This window comes from Pseudoliparis swirei, chromosome 19 (genome assembly GCF_029220125.1).
Source record: "Pseudoliparis swirei isolate HS2019 ecotype Mariana Trench chromosome 19, NWPU_hadal_v1, whole genome shotgun sequence".
NCBI lineage: Eukaryota > Metazoa > Chordata > Actinopteri > Perciformes > Liparidae > Pseudoliparis > Pseudoliparis swirei.
The window spans coordinates 4,301,895-4,326,257 of record NC_079406.1 but is presented as its reverse complement, the minus strand read 5'-3'; the positions used below and the strand labels follow the sequence as shown (position 1 = coordinate 4,326,257).

At 46.8% G+C, this 24,363-nt stretch overlaps 3 protein-coding genes across 10 annotated transcripts; 1 reads left to right on the top strand and 2 right to left on the bottom strand.

Annotated features, from left to right (window-relative positions):
• The first annotated feature begins 2,183 nt into the window (after window positions 1-2,183).
• zdhhc2 (zinc finger DHHC-type palmitoyltransferase 2) lies at window positions 2,184-11,449 on the top strand. Of its 3 annotated transcripts, XM_056438744.1 has the most exons (14): window positions 2,189-2,518; window positions 5,215-5,241; window positions 5,340-5,434; window positions 5,759-5,879; window positions 5,983-6,052; window positions 6,140-6,172; window positions 6,720-6,840; window positions 6,994-7,032; window positions 7,198-7,330; window positions 7,822-7,948; window positions 9,500-9,595; window positions 9,728-9,837; window positions 10,326-10,394; window positions 10,479-11,449. In XM_056438744.1, exons 1-14 carry the CDS (start codon window positions 2,392-2,394, stop codon window positions 10,484-10,486), a joined length of 1,176 nt encoding a protein of 391 aa, XP_056294719.1. In that variant the 5' UTR covers window positions 2,189-2,391; the 3' UTR covers window positions 10,487-11,449. The 3 variants fall into 3 exon arrangements, 2 of the variants coding, with proteins under 2 accessions (XP_056294719.1, XP_056294720.1); XR_008834571.1 differs by lacking the exon at window positions 10,479-11,449 and having other exon boundaries at window positions 2,184-2,518; window positions 9,733-9,837; XM_056438745.1 differs by lacking the exon at window positions 6,994-7,032.
• Window positions 11,450-11,490: 41 nt separating this feature from the next.
• Window positions 11,491-16,712, bottom strand: cnot7 (CCR4-NOT transcription complex, subunit 7). 4 transcript variants are annotated; one of them, XM_056438748.1, is made up of 7 exons: window positions 16,524-16,712; window positions 15,836-15,953; window positions 15,550-15,743; window positions 15,138-15,299; window positions 13,906-14,050; window positions 13,628-13,738; window positions 11,491-12,594 (listed from the first exon to the last, which is right to left on the bottom strand). In XM_056438748.1, the coding sequence occupies exons 2-7, from the start codon at window positions 15,944-15,946 to the stop codon at window positions 12,457-12,459; spliced, it is 861 nt and encodes a 286-aa protein (XP_056294723.1). In that variant the 5' UTR covers window positions 15,947-15,953; window positions 16,524-16,712; the 3' UTR covers window positions 11,491-12,456. The 4 variants fall into 4 exon arrangements, with proteins under 4 accessions (XP_056294723.1, XP_056294722.1, XP_056294721.1 ...); XM_056438747.1 differs by having other exon boundaries at window positions 16,537-16,712; XM_056438746.1 differs by lacking the exon at window positions 16,524-16,712 and having other exon boundaries at window positions 15,836-16,517.
• A 391-nt stretch (window positions 16,713-17,103) lies between these two features.
• Window positions 17,104-24,362, bottom strand: LOC130209227 (myotubularin-related protein 7-like). Of its 3 annotated transcripts, XM_056438741.1 has the most exons (15): window positions 24,135-24,362; window positions 23,731-23,853; window positions 23,383-23,545; window positions 23,038-23,195; window positions 22,809-22,937; window positions 21,182-21,316; window positions 21,010-21,099; window positions 20,805-20,937; window positions 20,592-20,701; window positions 20,241-20,366; window positions 19,827-19,876; window positions 19,525-19,725; window positions 19,208-19,342; window positions 18,964-19,090; window positions 17,104-18,849 (listed from the first exon to the last, which is right to left on the bottom strand). In XM_056438741.1, exons 1-15 carry the CDS (start codon window positions 24,156-24,158, stop codon window positions 18,562-18,564), a joined length of 1,992 nt encoding a protein of 663 aa, XP_056294716.1. In that variant the 5' UTR covers window positions 24,159-24,362; the 3' UTR covers window positions 17,104-18,561. The 3 variants fall into 3 exon arrangements, with proteins under 3 accessions (XP_056294716.1, XP_056294717.1, XP_056294718.1); XM_056438742.1 differs by lacking the exon at window positions 21,010-21,099 and having other exon boundaries at window positions 24,135-24,361; XM_056438743.1 differs by lacking the exon at window positions 24,135-24,362 and having other exon boundaries at window positions 22,809-22,965; window positions 23,731-23,823.
• Between the last annotated feature and the right edge of the window lies 1 nt (window position 24,363).

Here is a 24,363-nt window from a genome sequence, read left to right as displayed (position 1 = left end):
AGGCCGGGACGATAACCGGGGACTTTTTTTCTTTCTTGTAATCTTTAAATGATTCTTTCAGTATAATGTGCAGTCTCACACTCTAATCCTGAACTTCATGGAGAAAGATCAACGAGGTCTTTTAGAAATGTAAAAGATCCCCGAGATATACTGAAAGGTTCAATGTCAATGTTCATCATTAACTCTGAGCCATTTCATCTCGACCTGTTTAATAGGATCTTATATCTAAATGATAAAACCATAGGTTTTTATTGGCGAGTAGTAAGTAACCTCATGATTTCTACGCAGGCATTACATCACCTACCTCTATGTTGTAGAAGTTTCCCTCAGATCGATCCAGTTTACAAAAACAACCTCAGAGTCTAAAGTTTTAGCATTAAGCGTCCAGGTTGAAGAAAGAAATGATAAAAAAACGGATGCAGCAGAGGCCGAGATGGTATTTGAGTTCCTACAATTCCCAAAATAAAGCTCAAGAGCGTCTTTCACAGACACATTTAATTCGTTGAATAACAGCAACACAGAGGAATCTTCATAATATGAGCAGTGAACGTCCGCTGAATGTTCCTGTAAGACAGAATTAAAAAGGTTTTAAATAATAAACACCTCGGCAATATCTACATCACCGATTTTGGCATTTCACTCTCCATGATGCACACAATGTGGACAGCATGTGGCTAATAATAAAAGGACATTTACACTCCCCGTCTGGTTAATCCCCCACACATGTTGTGTGTGTTATTTTAACAACATTATATTTATACAAACCAATATTTTAACACATTACTTAGCCATCTGCTCTCTGACTGAGATGTGCATATTGTTAGCGCGCTGCAGCGTGCCACCCGCCCACAACAACAGATGGAGAACCAAAACTTTATTTATTTTCTTCTTGACAATATTCATTCAACAACTGTCTTAAAGAAGTGAATATGTGAGATGTGAAACAGAGAGCAGATTTTACAGCTCAGAGAACGGCTTCAGAGGTGTGGTGAGAGCTCCACCTGCACCGTCAGGTCATGAAGAAACCCGATATGGTGGCTTGGCACATGAACAGAAGTGCACACAGAAACATGGAGGTGCCATCTGGAACCGAAATGGTTCTTCAGAGTGATGCCATAGAAGAACCATTTCTGGTTCCACAAAGAACCTTTCAAACCAGGGTTCTTTAAAGAACCATTTCCTTAAAGAGTTCTTCAAAGAACCTAGAAAGGAATCCTAAAACATGGTTCTTTAAGGCACCATTTCTGGAAGAACCTTTCAAACCAGGGTTCTTTAAAGAACCATTTCCTTAAAGAGTTCTTCAAAGAACCAAGAAAGGAATCTTAAAACATGGTTCTTTAAGGCACCATTTCTGGTTCCATAAAGAACCTTTTAAACCAGGGTTCTTTAAAGAACCATAAAAGAGTTCTTCAAAGAACCTGTAGTATCTCAAAGAACCTTTAAAAAATGGTTCTCTAATGCACCATTTCTGGTTCTACAAAGAACCTTTCAAACTAGGGTTCTTTAAAGAACCATTTCCTTAAAGAGTTCTTTAAAGAACCTATAAAGGTGTCTAGAAGAACCTTAACAAATGGTTCTTTAAGGCATCATTTCTGGTTCTTTAAAGAAGCTTTCAAATCAGGGTTCTTTAAAGAACCATTTCCTTAAATAGTTCTTTAAAGAACTATATTAATGTATCTCAAAGAACCTTAAGGCACCATTTCCAAAATGGTTCTCCAGTAGGCGATGACAAAGCCTTTAAGAGAACCATTTAAAAGAACCATTATTGTTCTGTGTGTTGGAGTTTACTAATATGGTAACATATCAGGGGATAGAATAGTAACTTCTCACTTCGAAATAAATACAATATAGTAGCTTCTTTTTTGGACATATAACTGACCATGTCCTTCAACAGAACCCGCGTGCCTCTGCGGCGTGCGCGCGCGCGCGTTTCCGTGCGCACAGACGGCGTTACCACTCCCTCACTCTGTGAACTTAATGAACCCATCTGCTCGAGGAAAAAAAAAAAAAAGAGAAGAAATGTGCCAGGCTTGCAGCATCCCGCGGACGTCATGGCAACCTGTGGGGAGGCGGGCAGGGGCGGCGCAGACTCTGTGCGCGTGGTGTGCACGTGTGCGCTTGTCTGACGGCGTGTTGTCGTCTGCCCGAGCGGCACGCGCACAGAGGGGGGGGGGCAGTGCAGCAGCGCAGCAGCGGGATGTTGTGGAGAGGATGTTGCGTCTGAGCTGCCGCCGACCAGGCTGATCGCAGCCGGACGCGCACGGTGCGCGGTGACAGGAAGACGCGGCTCACACTCACACACACGCGCGCTCACACATAGGAAGGAGAGGGAGGGGACCGAGAGTAAGTCACACACGCGGATGCGCACGAGAAATGATCCTCTCCTAGACGATGGCACCGTCGGGCTCGCGGAGCGTCAAGAGCGGCTGTAAGAGAGTTGTGTACTGGATCCCGGTCCTCTTCATCGGCCTCGTAGTGGCGTGGTCCTACTACGCCTATGTGTTGCAGCTCTGCATAGGTAAGAGACCAGCCGTCTGGGCAGGACGAGGTGTGTGCGCGCGCGCGCGTGTGTGTGTGGAGACATTCGCGTTGAAGCAGTGTGTGGTCCAGGCTATAATAATTGTTGTGATGCAGAAGCCATGTTGTGTTATTCTCGCAGTGTGTGTGTGCGTGTGTTTGTGTGTGTGTGTGTGTGTGTTTGTGTGTGTGTGTGTGTGTGTGTGTAGACATTCGTGTTGAAGTGGTCCAGGCTATAATTGTTGTGATGCAGAAGCCATGTTGTGTTGTTCATGCAGTGTGTGTGAGTGTGTTTGTGTGTGTGTGTGTGTGTGTGTGTGTGTGTGTGTGTGTGCGTGTGTAGAGACATCCGTGTTGATAGTGTGTGGTCCAGGCTATAATTGTTGTGATGCAGAAGCCATGTTTTGTTATTCTCGCAGTGTGTGTGTGTGTGTGTGTGTGTGTGTGTGTGTGTGTGTGTGTGTGTGTGTGTGTGTCAGTCCCATGACCACAACAGTTGAAGCAGGGATTGACAGCGTATTGTTCGTGATGTTCGGGATGTGATGGTGTCAGGTGAGGTATGTCCATCCCACAGACAGAATTGGGAAACATGTGTTGACCACCTGCTCTGACAGGAGCTGACCAGAGGGCATCAGGTCCATAATCTGTAGTCCACCAGAGCCCTCCATCAGCACTATCTTAAAGACTTAATGCATAAGCTTCATCATCTGAATTGATATCCTCCTCCACCACAACGCCGCCATGCACTCTCTGTTGGCACGGAGTGTTCCGGTAATGGCTTCTGAGTCAGGCCCGCCCGCCTGCTCTCTGCAGCCGGCGCAACCATCTGAGCGTCGGATGGTTCCGGCTGCAGACGGTCGAGCACAGAGTTGACCTGGATAGTGAGTAATGGTTTCTTGGATGTCTCCGAGGACTCGCAGCAGCCGACTCATGCGCTCCATTTGGCAGCTTGTCAGACCACGAGGAAATCAGATCTCCTCTGTATGGAAAAAGAAAAGTAGGCGGGGGGAGGGGGGTGATTTGGAGATGATTTAATGAGACCAAACAGAGGATAAACACGAGGATGTCTTCTCTAAATAGAGCCAGGCTCGCTATCTAGGCTACACCTCTATGTGAGCCTTTTCTACCCAATCATTGAGACTCAATGGGGAGTCATAGTGCCACAAGCCTGGGTTCACCAGCAGGGGCCCCCTCCTGAACTCGGTGGGGCCCTCCTGGAGGAGTCAGAAGGTCACAGCTGTTGGCATGTTAGCATGGATGGACTACACTGACCGGGCTTGTTGTCAAAGAAACACAAAGAGATGCTAAAAGAAAAAGGAGTGCAAAAACTACTGCAAAGAGATTTAATACAAAAATAAACCACCAAGAGACACGAAAGAACCCCAAAGAGATGCAAAACAATCGGGAAGAAGGGACGGGAACGCCCACAAAGAAATGTAAAAAGCCTAAAAAGATAAAAGGAACACAAAGAGATGCAAAAAAATGTAATACTGAAAAACAACGACGCAGAAACAACCACAAAGAGAAAGGAAATGTGTCGCTGCGTTGGAGGAGTGGTCGGGGTCTCATTTTACCCCCCCCCCCCTGGAGTTACTATAATAAACAACAGCTGCTTATTGATATCATTTAATTAGCATGCATCTAAAAGTTGTTTATTTGGCATTCATCCATTCATCGCGATGAATAAACAACAGCTATATATGTACAGTTTATTATTGCCCCCCCCCCCCACACACACACACACACATGTTGAACCGTTTCTCAACCCGCCCCCCACCAGGGATGGTGGCCAGCTTCGGACCCAGCATGCACCTCTTCTACAGCCGCTATGAGATGTGAGTCATCCCCTCACAGAAAGGCAAAGTCACCGTTTTTTTAAGCGTCTTGTTTTTGCATCCTGCAAAACAAGAGCCACATTGTGATGGGGGGGGGGGCCCGGCCTGTGCTCCACACAGACACACACAGAGACAGTTGTGTGAAAGACTCGTCAGCTGACACCTCTAGTTGGGCGGCTCAGTTAATCCCATTGTGCGGTTTACATAATCCGAGCGACCCGCGGCTGACCCCCCCCCCCCCCCCCAAGGTTGTTGGAAATGGTTCGGTCAGGTGGTCGTTGGCTCCGTTTCTGCATCGTGGGAAGATTGATCTGTTTGTGGCAAGAATGCAAAAAGGAAAAGAGACGACGATGGCCATGATGCTCTCAGAGGCGCGTTGATGTACGTCCACGCACACACACACTCTTAATCACACACACACACACACACACACACACTTTGGGCTTCACTTTCAGACTCTGGGGCTTTTAAGGCTGGCAAGGCAGCACGCCCGTGGTTTTTGGCTGCACGCCTCGATCCGGCAACTTGGCTCACCTTTCCTCGCTCACCTTTCTGCTTTGTGCATACGTGTGTGTGTGTGTGTGTGTGTGTGTGTGTGCGTGCGCACAGTAATACCTTTCTTCTCGAGAGCAACACTGTTGTCCGACTGGGAGCGTGCTGTATGTTGAGCTTATGAAGGATTTACAGATTCATCACTTTTCAGTTCTGCTGATCTGGAGTCAGTCAAACAGGTGCAGTTGTATTCGGTGTAGTGGAGGATTCAATAAAAGAGGTTTCCCCGTGTTGATCTGCTCACTTGGGTGTGAAGTCTTTAACCCCAAACGCACGCCTGACTGCGCCCTGGTTTTTTCTCTCTCCTCAGAGTCCATCGAGCACCTCGCAGAGAAGGGTACGTGTTGCGTCATGCTGTTGGACGTCAGGAATATTCAGTTTACTGAGTCGCATGGCGGATGACGACCACCTCGTGTTCTGTGTCTCTGCCTCCAGTGATTTACTTGCTGGTGTTTCACGTCGTCTTCGTCATGTTCGTGTGGGCGTACTGGCAGACCATCTTCACCCGGCCCGCCAGCCCCCTGAAGGAGGTGAGTGTGAGTGAGGATGAGGATGAGGCAGATGCAGGTTACAGCCTCCCTCTACAACCGCCTCGCATGAAAAGCCTTTTTTTGTCGTTATTTCGGTTTCCGGTGTTCAATCATAAATCGGCGCGAGCGTGTATAGCTGAAAGTAATAACTCGCCCGCTCGGCCCGCTGAGGCACAAAGAACCAAATTGAAATGAGAAAAAAAAAAATTTCGTATTTGACTCCGAGTCAGGGTACGATTCACCACGGAAAAAATAAAACCCCGGCGCCCGCAGGTGGAGCTTCTGCCGCATCACGCTTGTTGTCCGTCTTCCCCTCGGTCACAGTTCCACCTGTCCTGCTCGGACAAAGAGCTGCTGGAGCGGGAAGACCGCGGGGAGTCTCAGCAGGAGATCTTGAGGAGGATAGCCAGGGATCTGCCCATCTACACGCGCACCAACTCTGGAGGTACAGTACAGTACCACCCCCCCCCCCATCCCTCCATCACAAGAAGTCTGAGGTCAAGTGTTTTTTTTTTGGAGTCTGATTGAAGTGGCCCGTGTCTCCCCAGCGATCCGTTTCTGTGACCGCTGCCAGCTGCTGAAGCCCGACCGGTGTCACCATTGTTCCGTCTGCGACCGGTAAAAGGCTCTCGCGACAATTGAGAGATCTGGTAGGCTTGAGTTCAGATTCGATCGCACTGACGTCTGAAACCTGCTGCGTTACAGATGCATCCTGAAGATGGATCACCACTGCCCATGGTACGTAGAGCGGCTAGAGGGTTCTGAGGGGTTCTGGGGGGTTCTTTTCATTTAAAGGCCTCGGTAGGCTTCGCAGGATCATTGTTATTCCAGTTTGGGGTCGGCTGTAGCTCAGTGGGGATGACTGGTCGTTCAAGGATGTCGGTTCGATCCACGCTCTCCCCATTAGTCGCATGTCGAAGTGCCCATGAGCAAGACACTGAACCCCCAGTTGATCCCCGGGCGCTTCTCTGCAGCCCACTGCTCCTGAATAACTAAGGCTGGGTTAAAATGCAGAGAAGAATTGGTCTGAGAAGAGGAGGTCCTCAGATAATTCACATGGAACCAACCTGCTGATTCAGCGTTTTCTTGCAAAAAGCCAGACAAACATTTGAGCTGCATTTCCTTGTTTTCCATCCCAGAACAGGCTGGAAAATAGTTAATTTTCTGTACACAAACACCCCATCACACTCCCAAGAGGTACTCAGATGTTCGAAATAATCCCATCTCCTATAGTAAAGGTTGAAACGTGCACTAACGACGGCGTTCCCCTCTCGCCGTGTCGCAGGGTCAACAACTGCGTGGGATTCTCCAACTACAAGTGCTTCATGCTGTTCTTGACGTATTCGTTGCTCTACTGCCTTTTTATAACTGCCACGGACCTGCAGTACTTCATTAAGTTCTGGCTGGTAAGTACACGGCTTCACCAGCACAGCACCGATCATCGATTATACATTGTGTGTGTGTTTTTTTTTTTTTTGTCGGGTCAGCACAAAATATATCCAATCGCATCCGAATGGGCGTTTGAAGACGTTCTGTGTTTTTATTTCTGTCTTCACAAGGCTGGAGGTAAAGCACATATCCGTCTGAGGGAATACATGGTATGCACCACCCAACCGACCGCTGTAGTTAGTGGCACCGGGTCAGACTCCATCAGCTCCGACCATAGAACCCGAGCAGAGTAGAAACCTCTCAGACCCCCCACCCAGTCTCGCTGTCCACTCTGTCTTGATTGTCTTGTTGCCCCCCCCCCCCTCTCCCTTCAGAACGGCCTCCCAGACACGCAGGCCAAGTTCCACATCCTGTTCCTCTTCTTCTCCGCCTCCACGTTCTCCGTCAGCCTGGCGTCCCTGTTGACGTACCACTGCTGGCTGGTCTGCAAGAACAGATCCACCCTCGGTAGGCGGCGTACACCTCATGTACCCCTGAGTGTGTGTGTGTGTGTGTGTGTGTTGTGGATGCCGTGGTTGTACACACCCCATCGGTTGTGCAGCACACAGTCTCCCCTCTAACAAATGCCTCGTTGCATTCTTCGACTCCATCAGGCACCTGCGTCCTCATCAGATATTTTTGACGAGCCGCCCCGGTTCCATTATCAGACGGAGCTCTTTTCTCGTTATGCGTGCACAGTGGCACACTCTGTGAGAGCGGATTACCCCGTAGGAGTGTGTGTTACACAGCGTGATGTAAAAGACACAAGGCTCAGAGTGGTAAGCAGCTTAGTGACAGACATGGCGGCACAGATCTGAGATCTGAGTCTCCCGTTCAACAAAAGATACTTTTCATTCCGCGGAAAATCGTTTGTGTGAACGAGCTGCTGCCAACAATCTGAATAATAGATCATATAGAGCTGCACTTATTCCTCCTCCTCCTCCTCTTCCTCCCCTCAGAGGCGGTGCGAGCTCCGGTGTTTTGCCACGGCACCGATAAGAACGCCTTCAGTCTGGGCGTCGGTAAGAACTTCCGCCAGGTCTTTGGGGATGAGGTTAAATACTGGCCGGCTCCCGTGTTCTCCGGGTAAGTTCTTCTGGGAGTTTGTCAATATGGGCATTAAAAAAATGAAATGTCTCCAGGAGGGCAAAACTTAAAGAGAATCCAATTAGTCAAAGTGTTAATTATTGAGGACTTGCCCTGTCAGCTGGTTCGACATATCTCATTTTGAGAGTGTTTTAAAGCTTCATTTCCATCTTTAACGATATGAAAGATGCAGTCAGAGTGCAGATCTCCTCCAGGTGTGTCTGCATCCACCACTTTGCGGTTGGATGAATACGACCCACAATCTAACCAGTCTACACACTATAGTGTACTATAAAGCGCCCACTTCATTCAAACTCAAAAACACAATGAAACTCTGAGGTGAGGTATACTCAACGGTGAGCGGTTCAAGTCTGAGGATGTCAGAGAAGTCACGCGGGGACTAGAGTAAAGAGCTCTGTCACTTAGTTTGAAACAAAGTGGTTGAAAAGAGGGAAAAGTCCCAGAGGAGTCGAGCGAGCATCGGCTTCAGTAAACAACAACAACAACAACAACAGCGAATCCATGCAGGAGCTCCAGCTTTGCATAACGTTACTAATTCATGTCGACAGAAGGAATAATATTATAAATATACAGCTTCCTGGCAATCACAGTCCAATTATTAAAGTATAAACCCACATTATCTAATGTCGTAACAACACACTCAGATGCAGATCCATAAGCCTATTGTCTTCCTTTAATTGCAAAACAACTGGTTACGATGACTTCATGCACCTGTTATCTAAACTAACCCGCTCTAATACTCAAAGGCAATAGCTTTAATTGGAATTGTGGAAAGAGTGACATTAAAGTGAGACTCTAACTTTAAAAAAATAAATAAATAACACAATCGTTTTGTAAATTAAAAGCAAAATTCATGAGCAATCGGTCACAACTTTAACTGAACACACTTAGAGGTCTCGCTGCTCACCTGGTTATCTAATTCAGTGGTTCTCAACCTGTTTTAAGTGATGGACCCCCTGTGAAATATGTTACCCCCGAAACAGCGCTACACTATTTGTGGTTTAAAAAGAAGATGTAATACACAGCGCTGTGCCATTAGTGTCTGATTTAATATAGAATATATAAAATGCAGTTTATTGACTTACACTTATATTTGATTGACTATTTATTAAATAACTAAAGGATTTTTGAATGGATACTAATTTTAAATAGATTTTTAAAAATCTCACATACCCCTTGGAGTGTCTTCACGTACCCCCAGGGGTACACTACCCCCATTTGAGAACCACTGATCTAATTGACTATAGAGGCAAGCACAGGACCACAGAGCAGCGCCAACCAGTGCATATATATATATATATAATGTATTTTCATGATCACATTTAGCTCTTACAGTTCTATACACTATGTTTTAGCATTAACCATTATCCCATAATTGCCACTGGCAGACTCATTTTAAAGTAATTTCCACAAACATAAAAATGTAATATGCAACGTATAATTCTATTGATTGCTTATATAAATATCTCCTTCAAAACACAGATTTATGACCACCTTGCCGTTCTTTAAACTGTGCTTTCTGCTTTCCAGGCTAGGTGACGGCTGCTCGTTCCCAACCTGTCTCGTGAACGTGGACCCGGAGCAGGCCTGCACATCGCCCACTGGCTCCAACCCCGCCAACAAGAGGTGAGCACAACGAAAACAGCTCCTGTCAGTTTAACGATGCGGGAGAATTATGGGCTTGCAGATTTAAATTAACCAGTCAGATCATTCAGGATTAATAAGTACCCCTGCTTAAGTGCACCTGCGTGTCTCCAGTGCAGCAGAGGGCCGCCAGTTCTCCTCCAAGCCACTGACTGACTCTCAGAGTCGACTGCTCACCAGCACCCCCTCCTGGTCAGAGAGTGACAGCGCAACAGGCCGGAAAGGTAAATTAGACTCGTTAACCTCCTCATCGTGAGGTTTCTCCACAGCCGCTTGCTTACATACAGGTTTTTATTTTAATTTAAAATGATTATTTAGAGTTAAAGCAGATCATTGATGACCTAAGGGAGACAAACTATGCTCTTTAATTCATATTTGTAATCTGGGTTTCTTTATGTAAACATTTTCTTTTAAATTAATATATGTATATATAATAATATAAATATATAAAAATATAGCCATATATACATACATATTTATATGTATAATTATATTTATATTAATAAATGTATATACATATCGTCATATATATTTATAAATATATAAATATATATACATATATAAATATATATAGATAATATATATATATAGATAATATATATATATATAAATCAATCATATTTACAAACATCTCTCTTTTTACAATACGGGATATATATATATATATATATTTATATATACTGTATATATATATTTATATGTGTTTGTTCAGGTGCCAATAACCCGGTGATGATCATTGAAAACGAGGCGTGGCCAGTCAGAGATGGAGGTGACACACAAAGTGAGTTGACAGTCATGTAGAAACATATATCCACACATCAGGACATAAAGTCAACATCTGTCACCATGTGTTTCATCCGTGTAGGTCAATGACATCATCAATATTGGTTGTTTTCCTGCTCCCGGAGAGCTTTACCGGACCGACATCACCAACAGAGCAGAGGAAGAATATCATCATCATCATCAGTATTACTCTTATTGCTATCAGCGACTATTCCTGCTGCCAATCCGAGAGTATTTGGGCTTCAGAAGAAATGAAAATTGCATTCCGACGATCACATTTCCCCTTCGTGTGTATATGAATAAGCACAGGGCGGCCATGGAAGAGACTGTTCTGCACTTTGCATCCGAGGAGATCAACCGGAGCTGCTTTCATGTGTGTTAACAGCTCACGTGACAGAAAACTCTCTGAATTATTTACACAATTTTCTTGTTTCGCGTTGTTCCTCTCGCGGCTTAGCACATTAATAAATGGTGTTACGAGTTTGCCAAATGTTTTGCACATTCAGTATAGATTAGTAGTGCCGATAATGTGACGTAACCAATATTCCTTTTAGTCATTTCAACTCTTTCAGTGAAGGATCTTTATGTGTAAGGCCTACGATTGTTTCCACCCTCCACGTGTTGAGTGTCGTGGAAATCGAAGTGATGCATGCTCTTATCTCAGGGTGTTGTCGTGAACCGTACCGCAAGATGTCCACCCCCCCCCCCCCCCACCCCTTTGCTTGGTTAATGAAAAAAGAAGGAAAAAAAGTGCAGTGATTAGTAATTCCATTTGGATAAGGGCTCTTCTGATATAGCATGAGTGAGGATGTTGCTGAACGTATCGAAAGCGAAGAAAGAAACGGCGACAGCTGCTTCCGAACAGTTTATTTTCTACTATAATGTATGCTTGTTTCAAGAAGAAAGAAGAAGAAAAAGCTCCATTCTGACAGCCAGTGTCAATCTATATTTTTCTATTCTTCAGTCTGTACGACTCGAGAGGCGATGAGCATGTGTGAGGCGATGTGCTGGACGGCCGTGCTGCCTTATACCAATAAAATGAGCTCATCTTCACCTCTTTGTCGCAGCATAGTCATTAAAGAGATGTCATGTGATATGGTAGAAAAGTTTCAAGCCTTTATTTACAAACTAATCTAAAAACAATCCTTGTATATTGCATATTTCGCTTAGAGGTTACTCACACACCTGTGGAAGTTCAGGATTCTATGAACAACACAGCATTTATTCACATTCAGTACATGCGGCATGAATGAACTCGTCGGGCAATACAAAATATAGATAAGAATAACCCCAAAAGGCCAATTAACTCAAAAAGTTAAGGCTTTTATCAAACCACTAAAATTCTACTTAACCTCTTCAGTGAAGAGTACTTTAGTTCAGGGTAACCTCCTCCGCGTGTCTCACTGCAGGAGAGCGCCTTCACACTTTATTGAGTTTTCTTTTCAAGGTCTGGTGACGTCGGCCGTGTGGACTCGAGGGTTTCATCTGTGCTTGTGTCAACGAGGGCGTTGACATGCACAACAAAACCAGATTCCTCCACTGAAAACAATGCGTATGCAACGAGTGCATGTTGTACGTGTGTAAATATATAGATATTTATATATGTGACCATTCTTAGCATAATCATATAAACAAATCAGTAAAAAAAACAAAAAAAGACAGTTAACTAAAAGTAAGTTTTAGTATCCCGTCGACATAAAGCTTCAGGCTTGTCACACGACTTCATGTCATCACACACACGTCATCTTTATGTGAACGAATGAGGTAAATAAGAAGAAATATTCATGTGCCGGTGCAATAAATAAGAGGTTAAAAAGAGAAAGAACACAGCGGATATTAAAGGCCGAGAGCGAAGCCGAGAGCGGTTCCTGTGTGACGTCCACACGAAGAAGAAAGAAAAAAAAAGGTAAACACGAACGTAAAGAAGGCGACAAAGACAAAGACAATGGAAACTTTGTGTTCAGCTTTCCATCTAAAATCCGGCGAGAGCTTTTAAAGTGCAAAACATTTCCACAGAACATTTTAGGAGGACTAAAAAAAGGCCGGGTTGGGGAGTGACGTCACGACAGCAGCTGCTTGTTCGCCTCCTCTTCGTACGCGTTGCCCGTCGTCCCGTTCTGGGAGTAGGCGGAGCCAGAGCCCAGCCCGTAGAGGTGGCCGCAGTACTTGGCGTCGTCCACGTGATCCTCGAAGAACATCTTTGCGGGGAGAGGGGTCGAAGAGCACAGGGGGTCACGCTCAGTCAAAATCAGATTATTACATGCATCGTCGCTTTTTAAATGATCATTCTCTACATCTCAGATTGCATCATCATGTGAAATACCGCCGTTGGGGCGTCTCTGTGGTGGTGAGCTTACGAATCTTTTACAACAGCGGGCAAGACAAATATTTTCCCGTTTCTCCCTCAGGCTGCAACACTGACGGACTTTCTAAAGATATTTGGTTCTTGAAGCCTTCATGACCATCGGGAGCCTCGTCTCACGCCGACGCCACCTTAACGTGGAGAAGAGATTTCCTTCTGCTGACAGTTCTAGAACGACATAAAGCCGGGACTCATTCATTCTCATCTGCTCACATCCAGAGTGTAAAACACTTTTCTGTGTATTCGATGTGGAGAGAGAGAGTCGGTGAGGTCATCACTGAGTTTGGGTCGTCTTCAAGAGGAAACCTCTCTTCACACTGATCTGATAAACGGGAATCATCCTCCAGAACTTCTTCTGCAGACAAGAGACCATCGCTAGGATACATTCGCTAAAGCTCTCTCTCTTTACCTCCCTCTCTCTCCCCCTCTATACACTTGTCTCTCTACCTCTCTAGCCCTCTCTCTCTATCTCACTCTCCCTCCCTCTCTCTCCCCCTCTACCACTTTCCCTCTATACCCCTCTCATTCTACATCGACCCCTCTACTTCTCTCCCTCTACCCCTCTCTACCTCGCTACCCCTCTCTCTCTCCACCTCTACTTCTCTCCCTCTATACCTCTCTACCTCTCTCTCTCCCTCCCTCCACCTCGCTACCCCTCTCTCTCTCTACCTCTACTTCTCTCCCTCTATACCTCTCTCTCTCTCTCCCCCTTCATCGAACCCCCCCCCCCCTCTCGCTCAACCTCAATCCATTCCACACAGGCCTCTTAATGACCGTGACCGCGCTGCTTATTCGAACGTGAGCCCTGCGCGTCGAATGGCCCTCAGGTTTAACGTGAAGGGGTTGCGGGTTTGAAACCGGGGGCCCACCTCTCTCATCTTGAAGAAAGCCATGCCCGTGAGTAGAGAGTCGGAGCCGGCCTGATGCTGCGGGCCGATCCTCTCCAGCTCCAGCTGCTCCGCTACTTCCTGCAGACCGCCCTGAAATAAAAAAACGAAAAAAATGAAGAAACGGCGTTCACCGGAGACGCTTCTAGTCAAAGTAAAACCCGAGAGCAGCAGATCACGACAGACATCGAGGTGTGAGGCGTCAGATGAATAAAACAGGAGATACTCCGTGCCACCTGCTGAAATATTGATGGAGGTACCTTCAAGTTTTTACAACTCTTCATGAGGTACTTCACGTCGTAAATGACCGGAAAGTACAAGCGGAGAATCTCAAAGAAGTCCACCTCCTCCTCGGGCAGGTTGGCATTGGCCAGAATCTTGATCAGGTATCCAAAGTCATAGCCGCTACAAAAACACATGTACACAAACACACACACACACACACACACTTAACTGGGGTTCGTTTAAACGTAGCAGGAGGCTTCAAGAGGTCGTCACTTCCGATCGGCCATGGCACAAAGATCATTATTAGACAGGCAGACTGCTCTCACGCCTGAATCTGACCATGAGGGCAATCAACGACACAGAGCCACTGCTTGTTCCTCAAATAAGACTTTGTATTATTCCAATAGGCAAAAAAGAAGAAGAAGAAGAAGAAACAATGAACAAGATGCGCAGACAAATCATCCAATGAAACCATTGGAAATTAGGATGAATTAAAAGAAATACGACGATAAAACAAACAGAATAACCCAAAAAAACACGTAACATGAATTAAAAACAACATGACGTTAAAGCCTACTGGTGTGTGTCCTAAATACCTGAAAGATGACAGCGGTGGTTCAAACCTAAGCTTTGTTTATTTTCCAAAGCCTGGTTTAGCCTCAGTGTGCCATGCAGACACACAGAGTATGAAATGAAGATGTTAGGCAGGAAAAAAAAAGAAAATGGTGAAAAAAAAAAAAACTGGTACTCACTAGAGACCAATATAAAAAAATATATATACACAATTGTTCATTGCACTTGAGCAGCAAATTTCAATGGGGATATTTACTTGTAACGCGTGTGTGTAGCAGAACGACCACAGTTCTGCGTCACATCTTACTTCTCACTAACACAAAGAACAAAACCACCCAAAGAAATGTCAATGTTTAGTTTACAACAAATATCACGAATAAACAGGATGTCTGTGTGCAGACGTAACACTCTATACCAAACGGAGAAATAACACAGTGGGTGCATAACACCGGATAAACACAAGGTGTTTCTAATGAGTGCCTATAGTACAATAATAGCTTTAATATAAATAAGTTTAATCTTGTTTCATATAACTGAAGTGCAAAGGAAAAGGGTTAAAGGACGAGAAGTTGTACCTGGGTCAGACAACCTGGGATTTCTGTAAATACCGTGGGAAAAACCAATAGGATTCATTTACAGCAAGACCACACACACACACACACACAGAGACACACACACACACAAAAGGCTATACCTGTGAAAAGACAGCCACTTGACCCCGTCGCAGAGCACCACCCCCGACGTCATCAGCAGCTCTGCAAAGTACAGCGCCTCGATGCCTTCATCCTCGTGCTTCTCGAACTGGATCCCCGACGTGGTGAGCAGCTCGATGGAGTCCTGCGCGTACATATCCTCTCTGGGGACAAGGAGGCGCGTCACGGTCATCACCTCTCACGGACGTAAAAGATAGTTATTCGTGCGCTGCCTGAGGAGTCAGAGTTTGCCGTCGAGAGATCTACAATTTACCGAGAATATGCATGTCATGCACCGTCTCATCCGTGTGCCGTCAGAAACGCGCTGAGATACTCTGTCCTTCCCCCCACAACACTCCTGCGCGCGCCCAGATGCACTTGAACGTCACACGAGAAGCACAAAAGTCATCTTACGTGAGGTTAAACTTAAAATTGAACTGCCACGTCGACGTTCCCGGAGGGTATTCGCCCCGCTCGTTCATGAACGTCAGGCCCAGCTGGATCATCTTGAGCAAATCCACGTTGCAGCGCAGGAGCTGGTACTGATAGTCGGCGTTGCTCCGGAACTCTCCGATCGGTCGCGCCACCACACCTGGGAACTCCGTGTCCTGCAAGGAAGGAGAAGAGGGCGGCGGCGAAAAGGCTCTTCATGAAAAAGGACAGACGCCAGGCGAGAGCGTCTCCGCGGAGCGCCGCTCACCATGGCGATGTAGTTGTACTTTCGGATGACGCGTCGGATCCTCTTCAGCTCCTCCTCCAGGTTGTTGGCCCAAACCTCACATATCTTGTGGTCCACAGTAGCAGTGGGCATAGTGCCACTTCATGGGAGGAGATGGATGCAAGAAGGAGGGGAGGGGGAGAAGAAAACAAGCAAACAGAAGAAGACAGCTGGTTCATAGACCTAGGCCAACCTGCTGACCAGTGGCAGACCACGTGATGAGGACAGACAGGCCAATTAACGCAACTCATTGAGCCAATAACGCGTTAGAATAGAGACTTTAGAGGAGACACGACCTGCTCTGGGTTGGTCAAATCACACATGAGGACAGCCAGCCTGCGCCTCCTCTCATCCGGGACACTTCACACGCACTCACACGCACGCACACTGACGTGTCCACAGCCAGGAGCCGGTGCGTGGTGTGCAGGACGGCTGCAGGTAACATTAGCTCGTCCCTATCGGGGCTAGCTAGGTGACTTGTAGCGGTTAGCTGCCGGCGTCAGAACAGAGCTAACGCGAGCCGGACAGAGGAGCCGCTGTGCGGGGTCAACGCGCCGCGAGCGTGGAGGGTACACGGGCGCGCGTGCAATCCACGAAGAGACGAGAGACTAGAGTCCTACACACACGCACACACTCACACACACACTCACTTTGACACAGCAAAGCTCACCGTGTGAACTCACCGTGTCCCCCGGACCGCGCACGCGCGCGCGCGCGTGTGTTCAAAGTGCGTCGCTCTGACCGCGGTCCGTTTGTTCTACGGTTTTTTTTTTTTTTTTCTTCCTCTAACTTTTTTAAAAGTAGTTTATATTCAGTGCTGCGTCGATGTCAACCCGCTGGCTGCCATCACAGTCGAGCCCACAGCGCGCGACATCATCGCGCAAAGAAACGGAAACGTCACGTGCGCATGCATGCAGGCGTGGCGGCGCGGCCGGCGCCCTATTTGTTCGGCGCTCGCGCTTCAAGGAGCAGAAATGATACACATTTTAGTTCGTTTCTGATTGGTGGATGAACGGATTATAAAATGCATGAATGAAAATGTATTTTTGTTTTTTTTACTTTTAAAAATTGGACCAGCCATCACACGGTAAACATGTTTGAACTACTTTCTATAAATAAAATAAAAAAGTAATCCATATGCAAACTATTGTATATATTCTGTATATTATCCATAAATCTGTGAGATGATTTATTTTATTTTTCCTTCTCTACTTTCGGTGAACTGAATTGGTCAGCCACAATCACGATGATTGACACGAATGGATTTATTTATTTAAAATTAAAATAAACAAATTACACACGCACACATTTCGCTCTTATTCCACATTTAACACAAACGCAGCAACATAAAGCTCTTTCTTTAAAATGAGGTCAGACTTTATACGACCGGACATTTCTAATCCCTTTCATACAAATAAAAACATGCACTGAAGCAAGTAGTCAAAAAAACATACATCATAGTACAACAATCTTAACATGCTTTGCTCGATACCCTTGGCGTTGTTCAGTTAGTATTGGAGCGAACCTAATGTGTTCTAATTCAATACATTTACAGTTGAGTTGACGGCAATAGTCAAAATGTCAGTCGGTAACCTGCAGCCCAAAAGCAGCAATGTGTTTGTCTGCATGCTCAGTCATCAGTAGCACTCTCACTTTTTTTATATAAAAGAAAATTGCCTTTGTTTGATCGAAGCAAATCAGTTTTTTAAATATCGTGGCAAGAAATGTAATGACTTGCTTGTTCAAATAAAAGTTAAAAGCGAAGACATGGTGCATCAAGTTAAAAACCCCAGGTGTGTGTGGACCCCCAAGGTGTCAATCTACCACAACTGCCCACTGGGTCATTGTAGTGTAATGACTCCGACCCCCCAGCAGAGGTCGCTGTGAGGCGCTCAGTGAGCTTGGTTCAGTGGCTATAAATGCCCTTTAGGGTTGAGGCAGCGCTGCTTTGACATTTTTAACTTGAAATATTAGCTATTTTAAAATTCAGCAAAAACATTTCACAGAAAAAGGAAAAACAAATCTTTGCTACGGAGGCGAGTCATTCTGAATGCCAATCAGCCCCATGTGACACACAGCCTGCATTATCGACACACCTGTCATGTCCCCCCCCTCCTCTCCCTTATTATCATCATCATCATCTGCCATCTTTAAGCACAAACAATGCAACTAAGGTGGTGATTATGTCTCTTTGGAGCTCTGGTTGTTATTCATACGTTTACAAGGATTACAGCTAAATGGTTCATTTTTAGCTTGATGTGTTGACACACTTGCACGCCTACATTGAATTATGAATTGAATTGTTCGTAAACTCACTCTTGACTTTGTTCGATTGTTTTTTCATGCAGAGGCTTCAATCAAATCTTGAAATGTCTCCAATATGAAACTTATCGTGTATTAACTCTCGTGTATTAAGTCGGCCTTCAACGACAGACGTGACAGTGAGAGATATCCAGCGTTGCTCCTCCCCGGGGAAAGGGAGTCGAGGGGTGACATGTGGTCCACTACAGTAAACAACGGTCAACTCTTATGCGTGTGGCAACAGAGAGAATCCGCCACAGCACACGTAAACAAAAGTGCGAGTCACCCGAACGCACACGTTTAAAGCCAATAGCTGATCTGGGTCACACGGTGGATGCCGAGGTCTGCTCAGTGGCACGGTGGACGGCCGGCCGCCGCTTCACCTCCCATCAGACGCGACATTTGCCTCAGGCGGCCGAGTAGGCGGCCTCGTCGGAGTCGGGGTCCTTGGCGCTGTCCTCGCCGATCCCGGACTCCTGGTCGCTGCCGCTGGACAGGTTGGAGTCCTGGGTCGGGAAGACCGGGCTGCCGTTCGCTGATTCCGGCTGGCGGGGGCTGCCGGGGACGAAGCACCCGGTGTAGTCCTGAGGAGTGTTGGCCAGACCCAGGTCCCGGCCGAGAGCCCACGCTGTGGGGCTCGTGTCAAATGAGACGCTCCCCTCCTGGTCCTGGTCCTGCTCCAGCTGAGCAATTTTCTATTGAAAATGCAAGACATGAAGAACAGTATGGTAGACCCTCTAGAACCTGCAGTAAATTGTGTTTTCTCGAAAAGAAATTCTGAATGTATTGGTTTTATAGCCCTTGACTACCTGTTTGTGTGAAGCCAGCTGCTCCTCCAGCTGCTGCGTCTCCTGCTGGATGGCGCTCAGGTAATCCTCCACGGACTGTCGAGGGTGCATCCCGGGGTCAAACCGGTTGTACAGCCCCCTCCAAGACCTGTGCGGAGCATTTACCATTCACACGGATTCATTACAAAACAGTCAGTCTCTGACACATGTGTATCCCATGTTTTAATTTAATTCAGATGGGTTGCTCCTGTTGGTGAGGACCTACTTGAAGCAGTAGGGGGCAGTAGAGGGCCGGAGGAGCCCCTGTGTCTGGCTGTGGTCCGGTCGGTACAGAGGGTTGATGTAGTCCGTCTGGTTCTTCCACAGATAACTCCACAAAGAGTGAGTCCTCTCACGCAACCTGCACGAAAGAAAACAGATACAGACGATGTAAGAATCAAGATTCATGAAAGAAATTCATTGAATTAGAATAGCTTGTTTTCTTTAGCACAGCGTCGCCTCAATTTGCATATTAAGGCAATAAACCTCGAGCTGTCACTTCCCCGACGAGATGTCTGCTCTGTGAAAAGGTGTAAATCTCACCCCAGCTCCACCCTCTCCCGCTGGTTGTTGCCAATGAAGTTGCCGTACTGGCAGGAGTAGACGTGGCTGTGGATGGTGATGAGGAACCGGGCGTTGAACTCGAAGGCGCAGGGGAACTGCTCCATGAGCTGCCACACGCACTCCAGGAACTGATCCATGACGGGGGACACCTCCTTCGGGTCTCCCACCAGGTGGTTGCACCTGGAGGAGAGGAAGAGGAAGAGGACGGGTCGATCGACACCGCGAGAAAGATCGGAAAATCATCGTATAATACAGAAAGTTTCAGATGTAAAGAGTCAGACCTGTGAGAGAACTTGTGTCCAAAGGAGAGCCAGTCCTTCTCGATGAGAACCTGAGAGCAGGAGGAGAGAAACTCATTTCCAATTCCCGCATGTCTTGATGAAAAGGTTCAGACAGAGTCTCAGTTAATCCCTCCAGAACGACGGAGCCTCTTCCTCCTCTGCGGGGGCCTTTTCCATTTTCCATTTCGACTTGAGGAACTATTCCCCAAAACAGGCTTCGGGATTATATTTGTTTTCCATTCCAAATCCTTCCGATCAAAGAAACAAGCCTCATTAGCCCACTGCTGAAGACACAGTGTAATTATATATATAAGTACGATACGAGTGTGTGGGGGAATGTGATATTCACAGTTCTACTAAAAGATGAAACTCTGTGACTTAGGAACTCAGAGAGCAGGATGAAGGTTGATGTACCATGAGTCCTCTGAGGGTCCTGTAGTGAGGGTCCAGCAGCACAGAGGCCACTGAACACACCTGGGCAGTGCGGTCCCAACCGTCTGAACAGTGCACCAGGACACTGACACCCTCCTCTGCAACAGCCTGCACACACACACACACACACACACACATAAATAAATACACAGTCTGTGGCAGAAAGACACCACTAGCAGCATTACTTTGAGATGGAAGCCTATATATATATATAAATATATATATATATATATATATATATATATATCTATCAGGTACTCTGTGGAGTTTTGTCCATGAGCCGGACTGTGATGCACACACACACACACACCAGGGCTCGACCTCCAGACCGACCTTGGCGATGAAGATGCCTGCATCCAGAGCAGCTTTGATGTGCTTCAGCCAGCCGGAGCTCTCCAGACCTTCCAGGAAGTCGGACATGGAGGGGGAGCGCCGCTCACACACTGGAAGCAAAACACAGCTGCCTCACTGGCCGGAAACCGTTTCAAACTGTTTCTTCCTCGAAAAAAAACATCCAGAGGCATCATCGCAAAGGACAATAATTACCCTCCAGCATTTTCTGCTGGCTGTTCCTCATGACGTGGATGTTCTCGATGCCGATGAACTGGAATTTAATGTTGGAGTAGTTGTCCTCGTTTTCGTAGCCTTTTCCTGCAGCTCGGTTTGCGATGGCGTTCAGCTAGAAACACACGCAATGCAGCTTTCTTTTTATTAAGAAGAGCAAAATTATAAGAACAATTTTTTCCCTCACATGTGAGTTACACAATCCGGACCGTGCTCCAACGAGCACCGAGCCCGGATGTGTTGGAGGCTCTGCTGTGAACACGTCCAGCTGGTACACCTGAACACACAGCAGAGGACTGGGACTCTTGTGGGGTGTGTTCTTTGTCCGCGGGGTGTTCCTCGGGCACTCGAGGGCTCACCTTGGGCCGGGTGTCCACCACATACATGAAGTCGCTGCGGGGATTGGACCTCAAGATGGCCTCCAGCATCTGTTCGTCCTCCAGGCAGCGAGCGCTGAAGCCCGACAGCGGCTGGCTGCTGCGGCAGATGGCGGCCTGGGAGGAGGCGAGAGGCTCAGGCTTCACACGGGGGCGTTCGCTCCTCGGGCATTTGGGATTGTTAAAGTGAATTAATACTCTCGGTCACATTTAGACTAAAGACGATCCGACGTGTGAGAATGAGGGCGACGACAAACTCACAGAACTCGGTCTTTGCGTGTTCAATCTACATTTCTCACATCTCCTTTTTTTAGTTTCCACAAGGGAGAAGGCCAAAGGCCGTCGAGTGGCTCGTGAACCGGAGCGGAGCCCCGTTGTCGGACCGGAGCTCCGCTCGCTGGACCCTCAGCCCTGGGAAGATGACCTCACACACATAAAGCACTGCCAACTGTCCCGGCTGTGATTAATAGAAGATTATGAACGATGAGGCTTATTGACTGATTCAAAGTTATGACTCACGCTTTGATTTAAAGAGAGCACGGACCTCTCCTCGAGGGACCTTTTTATTTCTTTACTCGACAGATTGTGTTTAGATGTCACGTCTACAAATCTCCTCAGTGTTGTACTTTTGTCTCCCTTATTTGTTTTGATCTATTTACAAATCTGAAATATATATTTTAAATCTGAAATAGCAAACAGAATTGAGATCTGCTCTGCAGACGGACTTTATTGGAAGAGAGACTTTAACCCCAAATAAATAATCTGAGGCTACTTCATCAATTTACATTATGTGTGTACGGTTCAGTACATTTATCTGATGTAAAACTAAATAGTTTGAGATGCAGCGAGCAGCAGCAACTTCATGTTTACTTTGAGCGTTTGCAGCATTCAAAACTTTCAAGCTCGCATTGTTACAGGGAGACGGCCATTTAGAAAATAGAAGAAGTACTGTGATCATTTTGCATTGATTTATATTTATATATACACTATCGTTCAAAAGTTTGGGATCACCCAGACAATTTCGTGTCTTCCATGAAAAATCACACTTTTATTTATCAAATGAATATAAAATATAGTCAAGACATTGACAAGGTTAGAAATAATGATTAATATTTGAAGTATTAATTTTGTTCTACAAACTTCAAGCTCAAAGGAAGGCCAGTTGTATAGTTTATATCACCAGCATAACTGTTTTCAGCTGTGCTAACATAATTGCATGGGTTTTCTAATCAGACATTAGTCTTCTAAGGCGATTAGCAAACACAATGTACCATTAGAACACTGGAGTGATAGTTGATGGAAATGGGCCTCTATACACCTCTGGAGATATTTCATTAGAAACCAGACACTTCCACCTAGAATAGTCATTTACCACATTAACAATGTAGAGAGTGTATTTCTGATTAATTTAATGTTATCTTTATTGAAAAAACAGTGCTTTTCTTTGAAAAATAAAGTCATTTCTAAGTGATCCCAAACTTTTGAACGGCAGTGTATATGATGACAGGCATGATACGTCTCTCAAGCTTCACACCATTCCTGTGCGGGATCTCAGTCGCTTCCTTTAGTGCGTCCGTCGTATTCAGACGAGCACGTGTATGAAACTCACGTGATTTTCCTTGGAGTAGTACGACAGAGTAGGAAATCGGCCTCTGCTCCTGAACTTGGAGCTCCCCACGATGACGGGCGGCGTGGCGGACTGAGGCACGAACAGGTCGGCGGGGTACGTGTCGCTCACCTTTTGAAGGAAGCAACAGAGCGCGAGGCTTAAGCTCCCGCCGCCGCCATATTAGGAAAGAAAAACAGCCCGACTGGGTCGTAGAGGTCGGCTCACTGACCTTGTAGTGTTGGTTGATGGGGGAGAATTTCCACAGGGAGTTGGGGAGTCCCATTCTGCTGTAATCAGCCTTGGGGTCCAAAAAGTCCCATTCCTGCCGCCTCTCCGCCTCGTCGACGTTGGGTTTATAGGAGAAGCAGTACAGCTCCTCGCAGCGCTCTGCAAGGCACAACAGAGACGAGTAAACACACAACACCGACAATGCAGGAGCTCCATGGACCAATACCGACTGTGAGGCCGCTCACACAAATTATTGGGAGAAAACATTAATGTCATGAGTCAGATATAATCGTTTGAATCTGTTGCTGCACACTTGAGCACCAGCGTCCCCGATGTGATCCTTCACCTGGCTGGGAGAGACGCTGCAGGGACAGGTGGACATCGTGGCACTCCCGCTCCCGGGGGACGACGAAGTGAAGGACCTGGAAGTTCTTGCAGCGGACGAGCAGAGAGCATCCCGAGGCCGAGGCGGCTTGCATCTCCACGCTGAACACCAGACTGTGAAGCACCTGGTGGAGTTACAGGGAGGCAGACTCATGGACCTGTTAATGCTGCACCCACAGCACTGGATGCACACGGTGACGACACACACACACACGTGTCCATCCACTAGGGGCCTCTGTGAGGCCCCTGTGACGTCATCTCACCCATCCTCCACCAGGATGTCTGGTCCTGTCATCTCACTGATGCTCACCCAGGTTTCATTGCGCACTCCAGCCTCGTTCTCCACAAAGATGGTGTGCGTGGCCGTCAGGTAGAGGGTGCCCACCCTACTTCTTCTGGGGGAGACTCTGTCAAGCAGCCTGACGTTCTCCACCTGCAGCCAGAAGAGTAAGAGGAAGAGGAAGATCGACCTTCATGCAGCCTCATCCTCAAACACTCGTGTGTTCACTGCAATGATAAACAAACACAGCGGATAGCGGCTGAGGACTCTGACTGCGGACGTGGCCGTCACGCCACACACCCGTTCATGAAACCCTGTATATTTTACATCATTAATTATTTGCCGTGAACGCGCATGACTGTTTTGAGGTGACACTCGGGGGGTGTACAGTGCGGAAACGGGAGCTAATCTCTGCAATCCGATCCTCGGTTTACCTTCGGTAGTCGGATGTGCTCCATCCGAGAGAGCTGAGCGACGAGTCGCTTCCTGCGGTCCCTGAACGCGTCTCGATACAACTAGCAGCAGCACAGCATGAGTACAGGAGTGTATTAATCTATAGATTAAAAGCTCAGGGCTGTCGGGTCAGTAGCGCGCAGGTAACGGCTGCCATAACATTGCTGCTGTCTAAAGGTTCACATGAGCGGCGCCGCTGGGTCCTAAAGC